Below are 16648 nucleotides of genomic sequence, written 5' to 3' on the forward strand. Positions count from 1 at the left end.
CCCTGCCGGCCTCCCCGTGTGTGAGCATCCAGGGGTCTGAGCCAGTGCATTGCTGGGACTCCCGCACTTCTGTGGGCCTTTTGGCCCATTTGTTCTGGAACCGTGTGAGGTCTCCACAACCATGTTAGTAAAGAGTGTGTTTATTTTAAAGGGGTGTGAGAAGGGCTGGGCATATAATTTATCATCTTCTATAAAGTTTGGTTTAACACTATTGGTTAATGTTATTTTTATATATTTCTTGGGGGAAGAGCTGATAGTCAAGGTGGAACAATGAAGCCCAATAGTCCGCTTTTGTTTTTGAGGAGAGGCTGAACATGTAGATGTTCTGATGTGGTTGAGGAAACTTGACTCCTTTTCTGCACTAATGGGCTTTCCCTTTATCCAGAAGGGAAAGACAAGCTGGGGCCTCAGTAGCCGTGACAGCCCGGGTTCTCACAGAGAGCCCTCTGGGAAAAGGTGGGTTGGATCAGTGGCCCCTTTGGGCCCAGCTTGCTCAGTTTTAGAGGATTTGCTTTGTGCAGTCATAGCCCTTTCCTCATGTGGCCCCTTGCTGCCCCCAAGACCTGTGGAAGGACACACTTCTTTGCCAAGAGAGGGACAGATGGAGGCTGTTTTGGCAAGGCTAGTGAGCCTGCATCACCACAGTGTCCCTGAAATGCCTTTCCAGGGGGCCAGGGCAGTAGGAGGGACCAGCGCTAAATTTGGTGGAAGCAGCCATTTCTGGATGAAAATGAAAAAGAGCTATCAGTCAATTGGCTGCAGTTAAGTTACAAGAAAAGGAAATGCTTCAGTAGTGGTAGCAGCAGTTAAGTGGGTTTGTGATAAAAAGCTTTGTGTTCTTTCTGAGGGAGTCTGCTCTTAGTTTGTAGAACCATTTTTTTTAAACTTAGTTATTTTGGCTGTGACACTGGGTCTTCGTTGCTGTGCAGTGGGCTTTCTCTAGTCGTGGTGCGTGGCTTCCTCACTGCAGCGGCTCCTCCTGTTGTGAAGCACTGGCTTTATTTGCTCCAGCTTCAGCAGTTGCAGCTTGTGGGCTCTAGAGAGGCTGAATAGCTGTGGCACGTGGCTTAGTTGCTTCATGGCATGTGGAATTTTCCTGGACCAGGGATCGAACCCATGTCCCCTGCTTTGGCAGGCAGATTATTATCCACTGCTCCATCAGGGAATCCCTATAGAGCCTGGTTTATGTGAGTTTGGAATTTTCTTATTTGTTCTCTGAGGATAGATTTGATTTTTGGTACCCGCCAAAATCCATTTAGAGTTAAATCTCAAGAGTTGATGATGCAGTTGATGCAGTTGATCAAGTTACTGATATGATTTTGGTATAAAGTCAAGTGTGACCAATAGTAAGCCTGATGTTGTTCGGGCTACAAACTAATGCTGCAGAGGAAGGCCAGGAAGGACCCAGGAGGGGGTGGTGGACAGAAGCTTGGTCTCCGTTGTTAAGGCTCTTGTGATAAGGCTATGTTCATGTGTTACTTCTGTTCATCTGCTGGTAAAGTTTGCTTTTACTTAGTCCTTAAAAATTGATGTGGTTTGTTCTGGGGGGAAAAAAGTGTCCTCTGAATTATCTTGATTCTGAGTGGTCCCTGTTGGGGAGGCTGACCTGGGCATCTAAGGGAGGTGGCTAGGATGGCTCTGCTCCTCCCCCACCAGCTCCACGGCGAGAAGGCACGTGGCCTGAAAGGAGGCTCACAGTGTTTGGCCCTGAGCTCTCTGGTTCCCAGGCTACTTCCTCTGGAAGCCTGACTGCTCACTGGCCCTGCCCCCAGCCCAGGAGGCATCACAGTCCTCCTCTTGGATTTGGTTCTGGGCCTGTAGGCTTTCTCTAGCTGTTGATTGTTCTGGACAGTAAAGGAGTCCCTTTGTTTTCCTCCCAGGAGAACTTCCTTCATGGTTTGTCTTTCCCTTAGGGGATGTGGTCTACACTGAATCAAGTTGGGAGGGAAGAAGTCTTGAGAAGTCTGATGATGGCTGCCCAAGGTGGACAGTCACCAGCGCCTAAGCTGTTAGTGTCGCCTGGGTGGAAAAGTCAGTACGACTGAGGAATCTGTCTGGGAATAGGGAAGAAACAAGAGAAAATGGACTTTTGTTGTTGTTTGGTCGCTAAGTTGTGTCTGACTCTTTGCAACCCCATGAATGGCATGCCATGCCTCTCTGTTCATCTCCCTGAGTTTGCTCAAACTCATGTCCGTTGAGTCAGTGATGCCATCCAACCATCTCATCCTCTGTCGTCCTTCTTCTCCTGCCCTCTTTCTCAGCATCAGAGTCTTTTTCAATGAGTCAGCTCTTTGCATCAGATGGCCAAAGTATTGGAGCTTCAGCTTCAGCATCAATCCTTCCAATATAATATTCAGGGTTGATTTCCTTTACGTTTGACTGGTTTGATCTCCTTGCTGTCCAAGGGACTCTCAAGAGTCTTCTCCAGCACCACAGTTCGAAAGCATCAGTTCTTTGGCACTCAGCCTTCTTTATCAGATGGCAAAGTTGTTGCTAAATACCCAAACATCAGTTTTAGCTATGCTTTTCATCCTGGAACAGGGAGTAAAATAAAATTTCAAATATTTGAGGCCATATGATAATGTTCATTTGCTGTGAGGAACACTTGGGTAGAAACTGAAATATCCAGCAGTGATCTTGCTTTATACAAACTGGCTGTGTCACCTCCAGCGAGTCATGTACCCTCCTTGGGCCTCAGTTTCCTCCCATCCAAAATGAGTGAGAATTGGCTCAGATTAGAGACCTTCAGATTGTCTGACCACTTTAACCAAATGTGTAGGAAAGACATAGCACTTAAATTGATACCACTTAGCTCTCGAAGAGGCTGCAGTTCACAGTATGGAAAACTCTGTACTGGGTGTTTCCAGTGCCCAAATCTGATGATCCCTGTGGTCCTCTGTGTATTGAAAGGAGAGTTTAGTTGAGAGCTACACCAAGAACTTTGGGGGCATGGGGTGGTCTCATGTGGTCACAGTGCCCATGGTCCTACGGCAGCAAGTGGGCTTCAGCTGCAGCTCACAGCACCAGCCAGTGAATCCTGGTCACAGATGACTCTCTTTCAGTGCTATAAGGATGGTATCCTTTGGATGGGAAAAAAATCTAAGAGATACAGACAAAAAAAAGAGTATTAGTACTCTGAGCACTTATATATCAACACATTGAATAAAAATAATAACCCAGATGAAATGGACAGATTCCTAGAAACTCCCTCCTAAGACTGAGTCCTGAAGAAAGAGAAAATATGAATTGATCTATAACTAGTAAGGAGATTGAATCAATAATCAAAGACCTTCCAACAAAGAAATTTCCTAGACTAAATGGCTTAACTGGTGAATTCTACAAAACATTCAAAGAATTGACACCAGTCCTCAGACTCCTCCCCCAAAATTGAAAAGGATGGAACACTTTTGAACTCATTTTATAGGCCAGCATTGCCCCAGTACCAAAACCAGACCAAGACACAACAGGAAAAGAAACCAATGGCCAACATCCCAGATAAACATTGATGCAAGAATCCTCAATGGCACTAACAAATGAGAATTCAGCAGCATAATAAAAGGATTATATCACCATGACCAAGTGGGGTTTATTTCTGGAATGCATGGAGGGTTCCACATTATGAAATCAATCTATGTAATTCACCTAACAGAGTGAAAGGAAAAAAAACTACATGATCGTCTCATTGATACAAAAAAGGTATCTAACATAATTCAACACCCTTTCATAATAAAAACATTCAACAAACTAAGATACAGGGAAGCTGCCTCAGCATAGTGAAGTCATCTGTGAAAAGCCCACAGTGAACATGATACACAGCAGTGAATGACTGAGAGCTTCCCTGCCAGACCTGGACAAGGAAGGAGGATGCGTGCTTTCACCACTTCTGTCCAACACAGCTGGAGCAGCAAGGCAAGAAAGAAATGTATCTGAGTACGAAAGGGAGAAGTAAACTTACCTCTCTTTGTAGATGACATGATATGTAAGAAAACCCTAAGCGTTCCAATTAACTAATAAACAAAAACTCCACTAGAACTAATAAGTTCAGCAAAGTTGCAGGACACACAATCAGCCCCCTCCCCCCCGCCAAAATCAGTTGTGTTTGTTTACACTAACAACGAACAATCCAAAAAGAAATTAAAACAGTTCAGTTTACAATAACATCAAACAGAATAAAATACTTAGGAGTAAACTTAACCATGAATATGAATGGTTTGTAGTGTTGCTGAAAGAAAATCATCCTCAAGTAAATGGAAAGGTATCTTGGGTTCATGGACAGAAAGACTTGATACTGTTAAGATGTGGGAACTACCGAGAGCAATCCACAGAGCCAGTAAAAGCCCTGTCAAAATCACAGCAATGTTTTTCTGCAGAAATCGAAAAGCCCATCCTGAAATTCATGGGACTCCACTCCGCCTATAGCCAAAATAATGTTGAAAAAGAATAACGAAGTTGGAAATTACATACTTCTTGATTTCAAAAATTACCAGAATGCAATAAAGACAAACATTTAGACCGATAGGATAGAATAGAGAGCCTGGAAATAAACTCCCCCATGTATGGTCAGAGGGGCTTCCCTTGTAGCTCAGTCAGTAAAAGAATCTGCCGGTAATGCAGGAATCCACCTGCAATGCAGGAGACCTGGGTTCGATTCCTGGGTCCGGAAGATCCCCTGGAGAAGGAAATTGCAACCCGCTCCAGTATTCTTGCCTGGAAAATTCCATGAACAGAGGAACCTGGTGGGCTACAGTCCATGGAGTCGCAGATTTGTCAGACATTACTTAGCGACTCAACTACCATATATGGTCAGGTGATTTCCAACAGGGGTTCCAAAGACCATTCAAGGAGAAAGGACACTCTTAAAAAATGTGTTGGGAAAACTGGGTGTTCATTGCAAAATAACGACATTGAACCCTTATCTACTAGCATATACAAAAAGTTAATTCAAAACGTATCAAAACCTAAATGTACAAGTTAAAACTATTAAACTCTTAAAACAATAGGGAAAAAGCTTCATGACATTGGATTTGGCAATGGTATCTTGGATCTGACACCAAAAGCACAGGCAACCAAAGAAATTGGTAAAGTGGACTTCAAAAATTAAAATCTTAACCTTATCACAGGACACTATTAAGAGATTGAAAGGCAACTCACAGAATGGGAGAAAATATTTGCAAATCACATATCGATATTCAAAAAGTATAAAGAACTTTTATAACAACAAAGTAAGTCAACATAATTTTAATTTAGGCAGATTTGAAATAGGCAAAGAACCTGAGTAGATACTTCTCCAAGGAAGATTATACAAATAGCCAACAAGCACATGAGAAGAGCTCAGGATCACTAATTGTGATGGTTAATTTTATGTGTCAGCCTGACTGAGCTAAACAATGCCTGGATAAAGCATTACTTTTGGGTGTGTCTGTCAGAGTCATTCCAGAAGAGATAGCCATTCAACTCAGTGGACGGAGTGAAGAAAATCTGCCTTCACCAGTGTGGGTGAGCATCATCCAATCCCTGAGGGCCTGGGTAAAACAAGAAGGTGGAGGATGGACATGTTCTTTCTTCCTCTCTTTTCTTGGGCTGGGATGTTGATTTTCTCCTGCCCTTGGGCATCAGAGCTCCTGGTGTGGGGGCCTTGGAAATCCACAACATATATCAGTGGCCTCCCCGGTTCTCAGTTCTTCATTATTTGGACTGAATTATACCACTGGCTTTCCTGGTTTTCCATCTTACACATTGCAAATATGGGACCTCTCTGCCTCCATGAACACGTGGTCGATGCCTATAATCAATCTGTCTCCTGTTTCTCTGGAGAACCCTGACTTAACATACTAACCATACACAGGCCAAAACCAGAGTGAGATGCCACATCACACCCACTTGGACTGGTTATCAAGAAACTAGAAGATCAGGATTGGCAAGAAATTGGAACCCTGTGCTCATTGGTGAGAATGTGAAATGGTACCACCACTATGGGAAACAGTAGTGGTTCCCACCACCCCTCCACATTAAACATGGAGTTACCACATGACCCAAAAGTTCTCCTCCATGAAAAGCAGAGATTCAGAGAGAGATTTGTACACCCCCGTTTACAGTAGCATTATTCATGATGGCCAAAAGGTGGACCCAACCAAGATACCTATGAGTAACAAAATACAGTATGTCCCTGCAGTGGATTATTACTCATCCTTAAAAAGGAAGGAAATGCTGACACTGGCTGCACCATGGATAAGCCATAAAGTCATTATGCTCAGTGAAGTAAGGACAGTATTGTATGATTCCACTTGGATGAGGTCCTTAGAACAGTCAGATTCATAGAGACAGAGGGTAGAGTGCTGGTCACCAGGGCCTTGGGTGGAAGGAATACAGAGTTGGTGTTTAGTAGGTGTGGTGTCTCAGTTTGGGAAGAAGACAAATTCTGGAGATGGATGCGGCGATCAGTGCATGGCAAGTGGATGGATTTAATGCCACAGAACCATATGCTTTCAAATGATTAAAATAGTAAATGTTACATATAACTTACCACAACTTTAAAAAAGACAATTTTGATTTTCCACTCATCATCCAGCCCGAAAAAAGTGCCAGATTTAAAAGGAAAAAATGCAGTCATTGTGTTCTGGGTCTGCAGCCGGCATATCTGGATCATTGGGATGGTAAAGACAATCACTTGGAAGAGCACATGATTTTTTAATCTTTAATACAGATGTTTTAGTGTCAGGTTCAACTTAGGGGAAAGTTTCCTGCCAGTGTGGCTGGAGGAGTAAAATACAAAGCAGATTCCTCGAGGATAAAGGAGTCTGAAAACATGCATCTTCAGCCTGTGAGATCCAGAGCTGTCCTGTTCCTTCTCCACAACATGCAGATTCCCTGGAGCCCCTCGTGGTGGCCCAAGGCCATTGTGGGCCTGGGTCCTGGTGGCCCTGCTCCCCGCGGCACCCATGGGGGCATCTTTAGGTCACCAAGAGGTGCTCTGTGGACACAGCTTGAGTGAACAGTTCTCACAAGCACACAGCTAGGAGAGATGCAGTGCATATGGGCCTGGGTAGTGGTGCTGGCTTGATTTCATTCCTGTTGCTGTAAATTCTATAAACTGCTAACTTATTTCTCAGCTTACTCTGCCATGGTCAGAGGACCTGGCTCCCCGGGGCATTTGCTGTGGTCGCTGTGGCGGTGGTGATGTAGACGTGTCCCCAGGGGGAACAGGCTGAGTGGCCAGAGAAGCAGGGGGAGGGGAGGTCTGGAGGGGTGGGGTTGACAGGAGGGACTGTGAGAAGCAGGGCTGGGAAGCATGTGGATTTAGAAACAGAGAGGTTGATGTGAATTTGGTGAAATACAGGACTGAGTGTGTACAGGACTTGGTGTGAATCTTTTCCAGGCATTTTTTCAGTTTTGCTAATTTCTAGGGAAATAAAACCATTGAGAATGGTTACTGCCATTTTCAGAAAATGCGCCACCCTTCTGGGTCCTTCCTCACCTGCTTCATCTGGCGTTGTGAGTTCTGGCCATCAGGCTGTTCCCTGTGCTTTAATCTTCTGCTGTTGTCACCAAGAGTAGAATTCTGAGTCCTGGAAACAGTGGAGGGTGTTCTGTGCTGTTCTCAACGCTTGGGGCTTGGACACCTGGTTAGTCACTCTGTGGCCTATTGCCGTTACATGGTTGTATAGTCAGACCTAAGGATGCCACCTGCTTGCAGTGAGGGGGGCTGTGCTGGACGCTGGCCTGCAGGGAGCAGGGAAGGTCACCTTTGCCTCTGAAGGTCACCTTCGCCTCCTAGGTCTGCCTCTGGTCACTTTCAGGTCACAGGAGGCTACGATGGCAGATCATGTGTACTTATTCTTTTGGAATCCAAAAATGTGGGCACTACCCTCACTCTGATGCAGTTCTTATCAATCACAACAGCCCAGCAGACCCTGCTGTAGTCAACAATGAGTTCAGAAGGGATACCACATGGAAATACTCGGTTGACAGGTTCATGGTCTTAGAAGTGATCCTTAGTCATGCCTACTGTTTGCTTGTCAGCCTGGCCAAACATTTGTGAAACAAGATACTACAACTCAATCTCAGGTTCCACTTACCTTGTGAATGTTTGTACTGAAGAATCAGTTCATTGGAAGATGCCCAGAAGGCTCTTAGGTTTGGGAAACTCAGTTTTCAGTTTGAAAGCCCACTGGTGTAGATGGGCAGTGCTTTCCTTCTGCTGCTGTTAACGGGCAGCCCCAGCTCGGAAGGCTTGATACCAGAGTTGCACACACACATGTGTAGATTGAGAGATTCCAGACCTTTCTCAATGCTACTGTGGGGAGATTTGTTGTACTTGTGGCCACAGGTTTCCTCGAGGTGCAGATTAAGGGCTGGGCTTTGTGGTCCTGGGTGTTAAACAGTCTGTGTTCAGCAGAGTGTGTGTGATGCCTTGGTTTTGGGTGCTGCTACGTGAAACTAATTATCTTCCTGTGATGTCCACTCCCTGCTCCCCACCCAGGAAGGGTGCCTGTGGCCTTCAGACGGCTCTGAACCTCGGCCCACCTCAGAGGTAAGGGATTGGAGACTGGCGAGGTGTGGGTGGCAGGAAATGAACAAAATTGGTGGAAGGGTTGAATGTGTCAGCACAAAGACTAGGATGTGTGCTAATAACCTGGTTTAAGAGGTGGGGGAGGAACTTCCCTGGTGGTCCAGTGGTATTAAGACTTCACCTTCCAATGCAAGGGGTTCAGTCCCTGGCCAGGGAGCTAGGATCCCACATACCTGGAGGCCAATATAACCAAAACATAAAAGTGTTGTAACAGATTCAATAAAGACTTAGTATGATCGGGAAGGGGCTTTCTAGGTGGTGCAGTGGTAAAGAATCTGCCTGCCAATGCAGGTTCGTTCTCTGGGTGGGGAAGATCCCCTAGAGTAGGAAATGCCAACCCACTCCAGTATTCCTCCCTGAAAAATTCCATGGACAGAGGATCCTGGTGGACCACAGTCCATGAGGTTGCAAAGAGTTGGACACGACTGAGCATGCACACACATACAATTGGGAAAATAAGTTTTTTGCTTTTAAGTTAAAAATATGGTATGAGAGAAGTTGATGGATGAATATATATCTTTATATATGTATGTCTTTCCTCTAGAAGAAAGTTGAATGGTGAATAAGTTATGTTAAATAAAATGTCTGGATTCTTTTGGGGGAAAAAAATCTATAATCATCTTTACTTTGGAATATAAAACATTTTTCATGTTGTTTGCTAAAAATTACAGGAAATTTTATCCAAAATAACTGGATAAGTCTAGAAGCCAGAAAGAAAAAGTCACTTGTTTCATATTTTAAAGTAACTGATAGGGCAACAGGTTCCTATAAATAAGTCATAAGTTGTCCCAGCCTTGTATCTGCTCCAAGTACAGGCCCGTGAAGTTGCAACTTGCAATTACAAAGGAAATTCTGTCCCTTTCCCCACTCCTCTGAATCACAGGTCTAAGAGCTGGAAGGGGCTTGAGAAAGCAGAGGGGCTGTCCTTACTTTCTATAAAAAAGAGCATGTCATGTGGGGGGCTGGCCTGGGGGTGGGGGCTCCTGTATTCTTCTTAACCCAGTGGGAAATGTACACATAGCACATACAATAACTCCATTAAACCTACATTTTCAGGTAACTGCAATTATCCGTTGCTGAACCATCCTGGGTTTGGCAAGGTGAGTGATGTAAGTCATTAGGAATGAGAAAACTTTTTTTCCTGGAATAGTCTTTACTTGTTTTTTTGGTGGGGGAAGTTGTCAGATGGGTGAGAACAGACCAGGCGTGAATTTCCCTGCGGCCGTCACGTCCGTGGTCATCACTGTGCTGAGAACATCTCGCAGCCGTTCCTCTCTTCCCTGCAGACCATGTATGCCCCGCGGTGCAGGGATGGGGTGACTGCCCCACCTTTTCTCCAGAGGGATCGGTTCAGCCGCTTCCAGCCCACCTACCCCTACGTGCAGCACGAGATTGACCTTCCCCCCACCATCTCCCTGTCGGACGGGGAGGAGCCGCCTCCTTACCAGGGGCCCTGCACCCTGCAGCTCCGGGACCCTGAACAGCAGATGGAACTCAACCGAGAGTCGGTGCGGGCACCGCCCAACCGAACTGTATTTGACAGCGACTTGATAGGCGTATCCGTGTACAGTGGGGGCCCATGCCCACCCAGCAGCAATTCAGGCATCAGTGCCAGCACCTGCAGTAGTACTGGGAGGATGGCGGGGCCGCCCCCGGCCTACAGTGAGGCGATGGGCCACTACCCGGCCGCCACTCCCTCCCACCCCCAGCACAGCAGCGCACACAGGGGGAGCAGACTGCTGCTCCAGCGGGAAGGCCCTGGAGCACGGAGCTGCCCGACCAGGGCACGGACAGGAAGCCCAGGGAGTGCGTCTGACCTGTGAGCACACCTGATGTGAGAAAAGAAATGGGGGCGTCGCAGCACAGCAGAACTCAGTAAAACAGAACAGTTCTTTTCAGGGGAACCACACGCAGAAAGGAATAGCGTAAACCTCCAGTCTGGCCACAACAGTATTCACCTGCGGCAGAGACGGGACAGGGCTGGTTTTGGCGAAGTGTGGGCATGAGAACACAAAAGGGTGCTTTGAAGACACCATGAAATAAAACCCACGAGGTATTTGACTTTAATGTGAAAGCAGAGGCCAGAATGCCTGTTTTACAATTAACCGAATACAGAGGAAAATGTTATACATTATGGGGAAGATTCGCTAGTTTGCTTTCCCCCCGAACTGTGGAACTTTTGTTTTAAAAAAATATGATTTGAAGTTTCTGCTTTGTGTGCCAAGGTATAAAGTGAAGTCAGATGAATGCAAGGAGTTAAATCTGTGTTGTGATGCTGTGTTTTTAAAAATTGCACTATCTTCATTGTTTAACATGAGGAAGCTTTATGTGAAGTCCTGTATGTTGTTTTCTCACCTATGCATCATTAGGCCCCATAATAATGTTCCCCCCATAATTGTGCAGGAAAGGGTGTTTGGGGAGGTAGCCTAACATACTGCTAACTTACACTTGTGAAGAGAGTCATCACAGGGCATGCATCACCAAGGCACCTGCAGACTGGATGGAGCAGAGGAAACTCCCACATCCCTGGTGGGTTGAGTCCCTCCAGCCTCAGGCTGTGTGTTTTACGCCTTCATTCACACATCACACAGTGCTGCCCTAGTGCTCCAGCAGGGCACTTTCTGCAGTAATTGATTTTTTTTTCACTGTAGCATGAAATATACTCAGATAATATACTATTTTATGCAATAAATTGTTTAAAATGCAAGGTGGTTATTTTTATACTGTTGAAATATGTGATTTCAGTGTTTCCTGTGGTCTGTTTTTCCCTGGATAGTTGAGTTCAGGCCTGGATGGCTGATCAGTGAGACTCAGCAGTGGCTCCGATGTGCTTGCTGCCCTTGTGTTGCCCGACACTGGCTGGGGGTTCTGTGTGTGTAGAAACTCCTGAGTTGAGGAAGGGAACCAGCCCCATATGGGAACCAGCGCCTGGGAGAGACGCAGGGCTCAGAACCAGCCATGCTGCTGGGCCACTCAGCCTCTCCTGGAGAGCAGAGCTGGGCAGGGAGTGACTCAGAGCCTTGGGTGAAAATGAAAAGCACAACCTGCAGCTAAACTCGGCCAGAAGACTTCAATCTTGTAACGTCCATTCTCCCCTAACAGTAACTTCCTTCTGCAGAGTATCTGCCTTTCCTTCACCCAGGTGGGGGCTTCTGTGCAGTCCCTACCTGGTCTTGCAGGGTCTCTGACCTGCAGGTCCAAGTGTCCACTCAGTTCTTAGTGTTGTCGTCTTGGGTGTGGTTGTCTGGTGAGGTGCCCTTGTGCTGCTGGCAGAGCACTGTCAACCTCAGGTCCTGTCTGCTGCCCTTTCTGAGGCCCTTCTTGGCCGGTAAGTCCCGGGTTTTGTCTGGAGGATTGGAATCTTCATCCATTTCACAGTGACATCCACACAAGTAGTTGGTCTACCTTAGGAGAAAATGGTCAGCGGTTGTCACTCATGCTTCAGATCCTGTTGGGCAGTGTGCCTCCTGAGGGCCACAGTGGGAGCCCTAGGACAGGCAGAGCTCCGGGGGACCTGACCAGAGGACCCCTTCATCCCCCAACGAGGTCAGACGGCCTTGACCACGAGCCTATGGTTGCTTGATGGAGGCTTCACCTTGAGTTGGTGGTGAATATGGGGAAGTGCCTGTCCTCATCTGCGGCAGATTCAGTCAGGCATCCTCCCAGGTGCAGGACGAGGTTGGCTGATGGTGTCGTCATTCCAAACTTCGCCAGCACTTTTGGGAGAGTGGGTGAGCCCAGTCTATGGTTCTAGCCCACAATGGTGAGTTATGCTCCGAAAGTGGTAAATTTCTGCAAGTACCTGAACATCTGGCCTCTGTCCATGGTACTGGCAAAACAATAATTCAAATAACTTTAATTGTCCTTTAAAACAGAGGTTGCTCCCTTTCAGCCACCCTATTAGATAACTGCCTCTAATGTAAATAGTTAAAGATGTCCGCATCTCTAACTATTCAAAGCATGACTTGGATGGTCTCTGAGGCTGGGCCTCTGTAATGAATTAGTTTAAAAGCTGAGGTCCTAAATTCAATTAGGTCAGTCTCCCTTCCATACAGGGATAAGGTGATTTAGGTCTCTACTCTCTCGAAAGTTGTGTGGCCTGGCATGGAAAGGAGACATGGCTCTGAAGCTGCAGCCTAGTCAGTGGCATCCAGGTTAGATGCCAGAGTCAGGTGACCAGGGAGCAGTGGGTGGAAGCTGGGCTCCACAGTCTCACCAACACCCTGGGTGTGAGCCTTGAGCAGGCCCACCTACAGGAAGATTCATGCATCTGTTGACTTTTTCAGGAAGCCTGTTGTTCCTCACTGAGGTTGTCCTTTCCTACAAAAGAGATTTTGCTAAACAAGCCACGCATTTAGAGTTCTTCTGTGACCAAAATTCAGTGTTTAAAAAGCTTGACAGCCCTACTCTCTGTCCTCCACACCACAAATACACTTGGATACACAGCCCAATCAGCACAGGGAAACATGCAAAACACAGGCAGGTTTGTCCTGAGAATGACACTTAAATCCACTAACTGCAGCTGGGAGAGGAGGACAGGGGCTAGTAGGAAGGGGCCAGCAGGAAACTGCAGGCCTTTCACCCCAGCACAGGGATCTGTGCTTAGATAAGCATGTCTCTAACTTCGAGTTACTGCTCTTTACGTGTATTTTGTCATCTTAAGAAGGGCTCAAAGGCCAGCACTTTGCAGAAGTGCTCAGACCTGGCAGAATCCATTCCAGTCTCTGCCTTCCTCAGAGCCAGAGGCTGCATCCTGACAGGTAGTCCCGGGCCTTACATCCGCCTGCTCTCTGGAGGGGGTGTCCCTGCAGACACTGGCTGGGGCCATATGCCCCTCCAAAGCAGCTTCCATCCGCTGCTGGCCACATGGCTTATGTGTGGGTCAGCCTGGCTGAGACATGGCAGCTGGGGGCTGCTCCCCAAGCATTGTGTTTGTGGTGCTGAGGCTGCTGCTTGAGGTCTGCTGTTTCCAATGACAACACGTTGGTGTACCCTGCATTTTTCTTAAAATTTCCAAAGCTCAGCAGTGTCTATGAGGAAAAAACTGGGAAGGATACTGGTGCTGGGTGTGTGGCCTCGCAGTGACAGACACCTGCTCCCCACTTCTTGGTGGAAGACCAGGGACCAGGCTCCCCCTTTGCATGGTCGCCTTGGTTACCATGGCTTTGGTGAAGTGGAGATGCACTGGCAAGTCCCCCCAGTGTGAGGACACTGTGTCTAAAGGGGCCCAACAAAGGCAGATGAAACACCTACTCTCACCCCAACCATGAAAGGGTCCTAGCGGCTCACCTGCCTTGTGTGGATTCCCTAGAAATCAGGATCTCAGCTTAGGTTATTTTACTCCCCAAGTGCTGCATCTTGGGTCTGTATTCACAGCCAGGGTTAGACGGTCATTTGCTGCTACTGCCTTCAGGTTGGCTCAGGAAGGGAGGCCTTGTGAGCGGTGCTGTCCTCAGTGTGCACGGTGCTGGGTGAGAACTGTCCAGAGATGCAGGTGATGAGGATCCACATCCTTCCACAGAGCTCAGAGTGCAGCAGTTTCAGAGTGACTGAAGTGCCACATGTTCTAACTTCAGCTGACGAGGTCATGCCTCACTCGTGGCGGTGCTTTCAGTGTCTGTCACATATTCATTTTGTAAGGTGCTGTATATATAACTTGACTAGATTATGCACATATCCTACCCAATGGGGGGAACAAAAATGGTACTGCAATATAATGTATTGGAACCAGATTTAACAGAAATGGCATAGAATTTGTGAATGCCTATGTGTTTTGTCCTCTTTTGTAAGGAAATCTGAGTGAATGCATACAGATAAAGTCTATGTCATTTATTTTCTTATTAAATATCAATATTATAACACAAGGGAAATAAGTGTGAACAAGCAAGCGCAGCCTATATACAGCAATCAGAGTTGCATCTTTGCTGTGAAAACACTTTTTAAGAAATAAGTTTTTAAAATTCTGTAGCCTTCTGGGGCCACCAGATGCTTATTTTTAATCCCTTCAAGTTCAGCTGGACCAGTATTAGAGTCAGGAAAAATGCTGGTTTTTTCAACTTGCTTTATGAAAACATATTCTATCTTACGTTGTAGAATGAAGAGGGCAGACCCAGTGAAGAATGCACTTTTCATTAAAACTGTAAAACTTTGCAGAACTTAGGTCAGAGTGAGCACAGTGGCCTGCAGCAAGGATTGTGCAGTCTAGATGCATTTATGACCATCGGTCTCTCTGTGCCTTTCTGACAAATGGAAGCTGTGAACCATTGAATGAGCAGTAGTGTTTGGAGAAAAATAACTCTGAACAAACCAGTCCACTTGAGAAGACCCCATTCTCAGAAAAATGTCTGTTACGGGTTATAATGAACAGACTGGCAGTCAGCTAGCCGAGTGAAGGCTTAATCCCTTCCCTTTGATATATCCTGGTGAAAACTACCCCAGAACCAAACTAGGCTTTGCCATTGACCAGGGATCACGCCATTCCCCGACAAAGCATCTACTTCCAGCTCTCGCGATTCTGATAGTGACCTTTGTGTTTATCTTCAAATATTCTAATAGTCAAAAAAGAAAGAAGTGACAACATTCACTAAAACCACTGATGAAACAAACTCTGGGTGTGGGCCTCCTTCCAAGTTCTGTCCATGGAGGTCATTGGTGAAATACTGCCCAGCTGATCCATACTTCCAGTTTATTCTGTCATCAGAGGATGTTAATTCTAGTTAATTGTTTTTTATTTGTTCTGCAGTATGTGTTCTGATTTGAAAATCACGACAGAATTACTCTCATCCACAAAATAAGTACTGCAAGTGCCTCTGCAGCTCTTGATGCTAACAGACCAGAGGTCAGTCCTCCAGCTGTGCTTTTCAGGGGCCACAAGATGATTAGGGTCTGTGTTTTGCACTCAGAGCCCCTGCTGTCTGCTCTCTGCTAGCAGCAGGGTCCTGGTGGCTCAAGTCAAGGGTGGAGGCTCCTCCCTGTCAGAACCCCTCCCCTGCACAGGACGCTGAGCAGGTTGTTGTCTGAAGCACTAAAGCTGGTACACAGCATGGCTGCCTTTCTACAGGACTAATAGAGGCTTAAACTTTACTGTTACTGATGCAGGTTCATTTTAATGTGCTTGCCTCCTGTATTACTATTCTTCATTTCATAGCTTTCAAAAATCACATTTTCTGATATAAAAGCTATTTTTAAATATGCGTAATACTATTAATAGCATTTAGTTCACTTTCACTAGGCTGCTTTATAATGACACATACAGCTGTATCTGAACTTTTCAATAGTCATTAGGTTCAGTATCACAGGTTCACATGACCTATGATAATCCAAAGTCATGGTCTTTTTTTAAACCGCCATTTGTGCTTACTGTTCAATGTAATTCCCAGTTATACACAGAGAAGGATTTCCAGCTGTTTTGTACCTGCCTGTCTGAGTGATGATACAGTTCCTAGACCCAAGGTCTGTAATCGCAATCCTTAAAGGACGATGATGCTCTAGTGCTGTGTATTATGAAATCAGCCCTTCCTGACTGTTTTTAATGCTGTGGTTGAACTGCAGCTTAAAATCATTAAAAATAATCAGTGATACATGTGTCTCTTGTTTTTTTTTTTTTTTAACAAAAAATCTTTTCACAATATATATTGGCTGGGGGTGGTGGGGACTGTAAGTACTTAAAAAATCGTCTCAGAAATGTTTCTGATGCTTATTTGGTTCTTATTCTGACTTTTCAGAAATCGCTATATTCTGCTATAAACAACACTGGTAGATCACATCATACAGTTCTGGTTTCTACACAGGACATTCAGGGATTGTCACCTGACAGGTGTCACTTCAGGCTTCTGGACGCTGTCACAAACTGGAGTCAACTCAGAAGAAAACGTGAATGAAACTAATAGGAACTGTTCAGCAGGTGCCCTCAGAGGCTGAGGTCGTTTGTATCAGTTTTCAGTTTGTGATGGTGGAGCAAAAGGAATTCAAGATTCCTTCACTGAGAGATGAGCTCCAAATAAGTACATAGATTCACAGATTACATGATTGAGAATGTACAAAACCTCATACAGTCCACCAAAAGTGAAGTGTAAATGT

General features: G+C 45.9%; 1 protein-coding gene across 48 annotated transcripts in view; it reads left to right on the top strand.

Moving 5' to 3' along the window:
- LDLRAD4 (low density lipoprotein receptor class A domain containing 4) overlaps positions 1-16149 on the top strand; it is a 175150-nt gene extending 159001 nt beyond the window's left edge. For 33 of the 48 annotated variants that reach the window (XM_086373300.1, XM_086373288.1, XM_086373292.1 and 30 more), the window contains 2 exons: positions 8480-8530; positions 9856-16149. In XM_086373300.1, the coding sequence (XP_086229426.1) occupies positions 8480-8530; positions 9856-10392 (588 nt within the window). In that variant the 3' untranslated portion in view covers positions 10393-16149. Of the gene's footprint in view, positions 1-8479; positions 8531-9625; positions 9679-9855 lie in introns of all 48 variants that reach the window. The other 15 variants (XM_086373331.1, XM_086373330.1, XM_086373333.1 and 12 more) reach the window with 4 other exon arrangements.
- The last annotated feature ends 499 nt before the right edge of the window (positions 16150-16648 follow it).

This window comes from Bos grunniens, chromosome 24, assembly GCF_055505025.1.
Source record: "Bos grunniens cultivar Pamir isolate PY7600 chromosome 24, Bosgru_T2T1.0, whole genome shotgun sequence".
In the NCBI taxonomy this organism is placed as follows: Eukaryota; Metazoa; Chordata; class Mammalia; order Artiodactyla; family Bovidae; genus Bos; species Bos grunniens.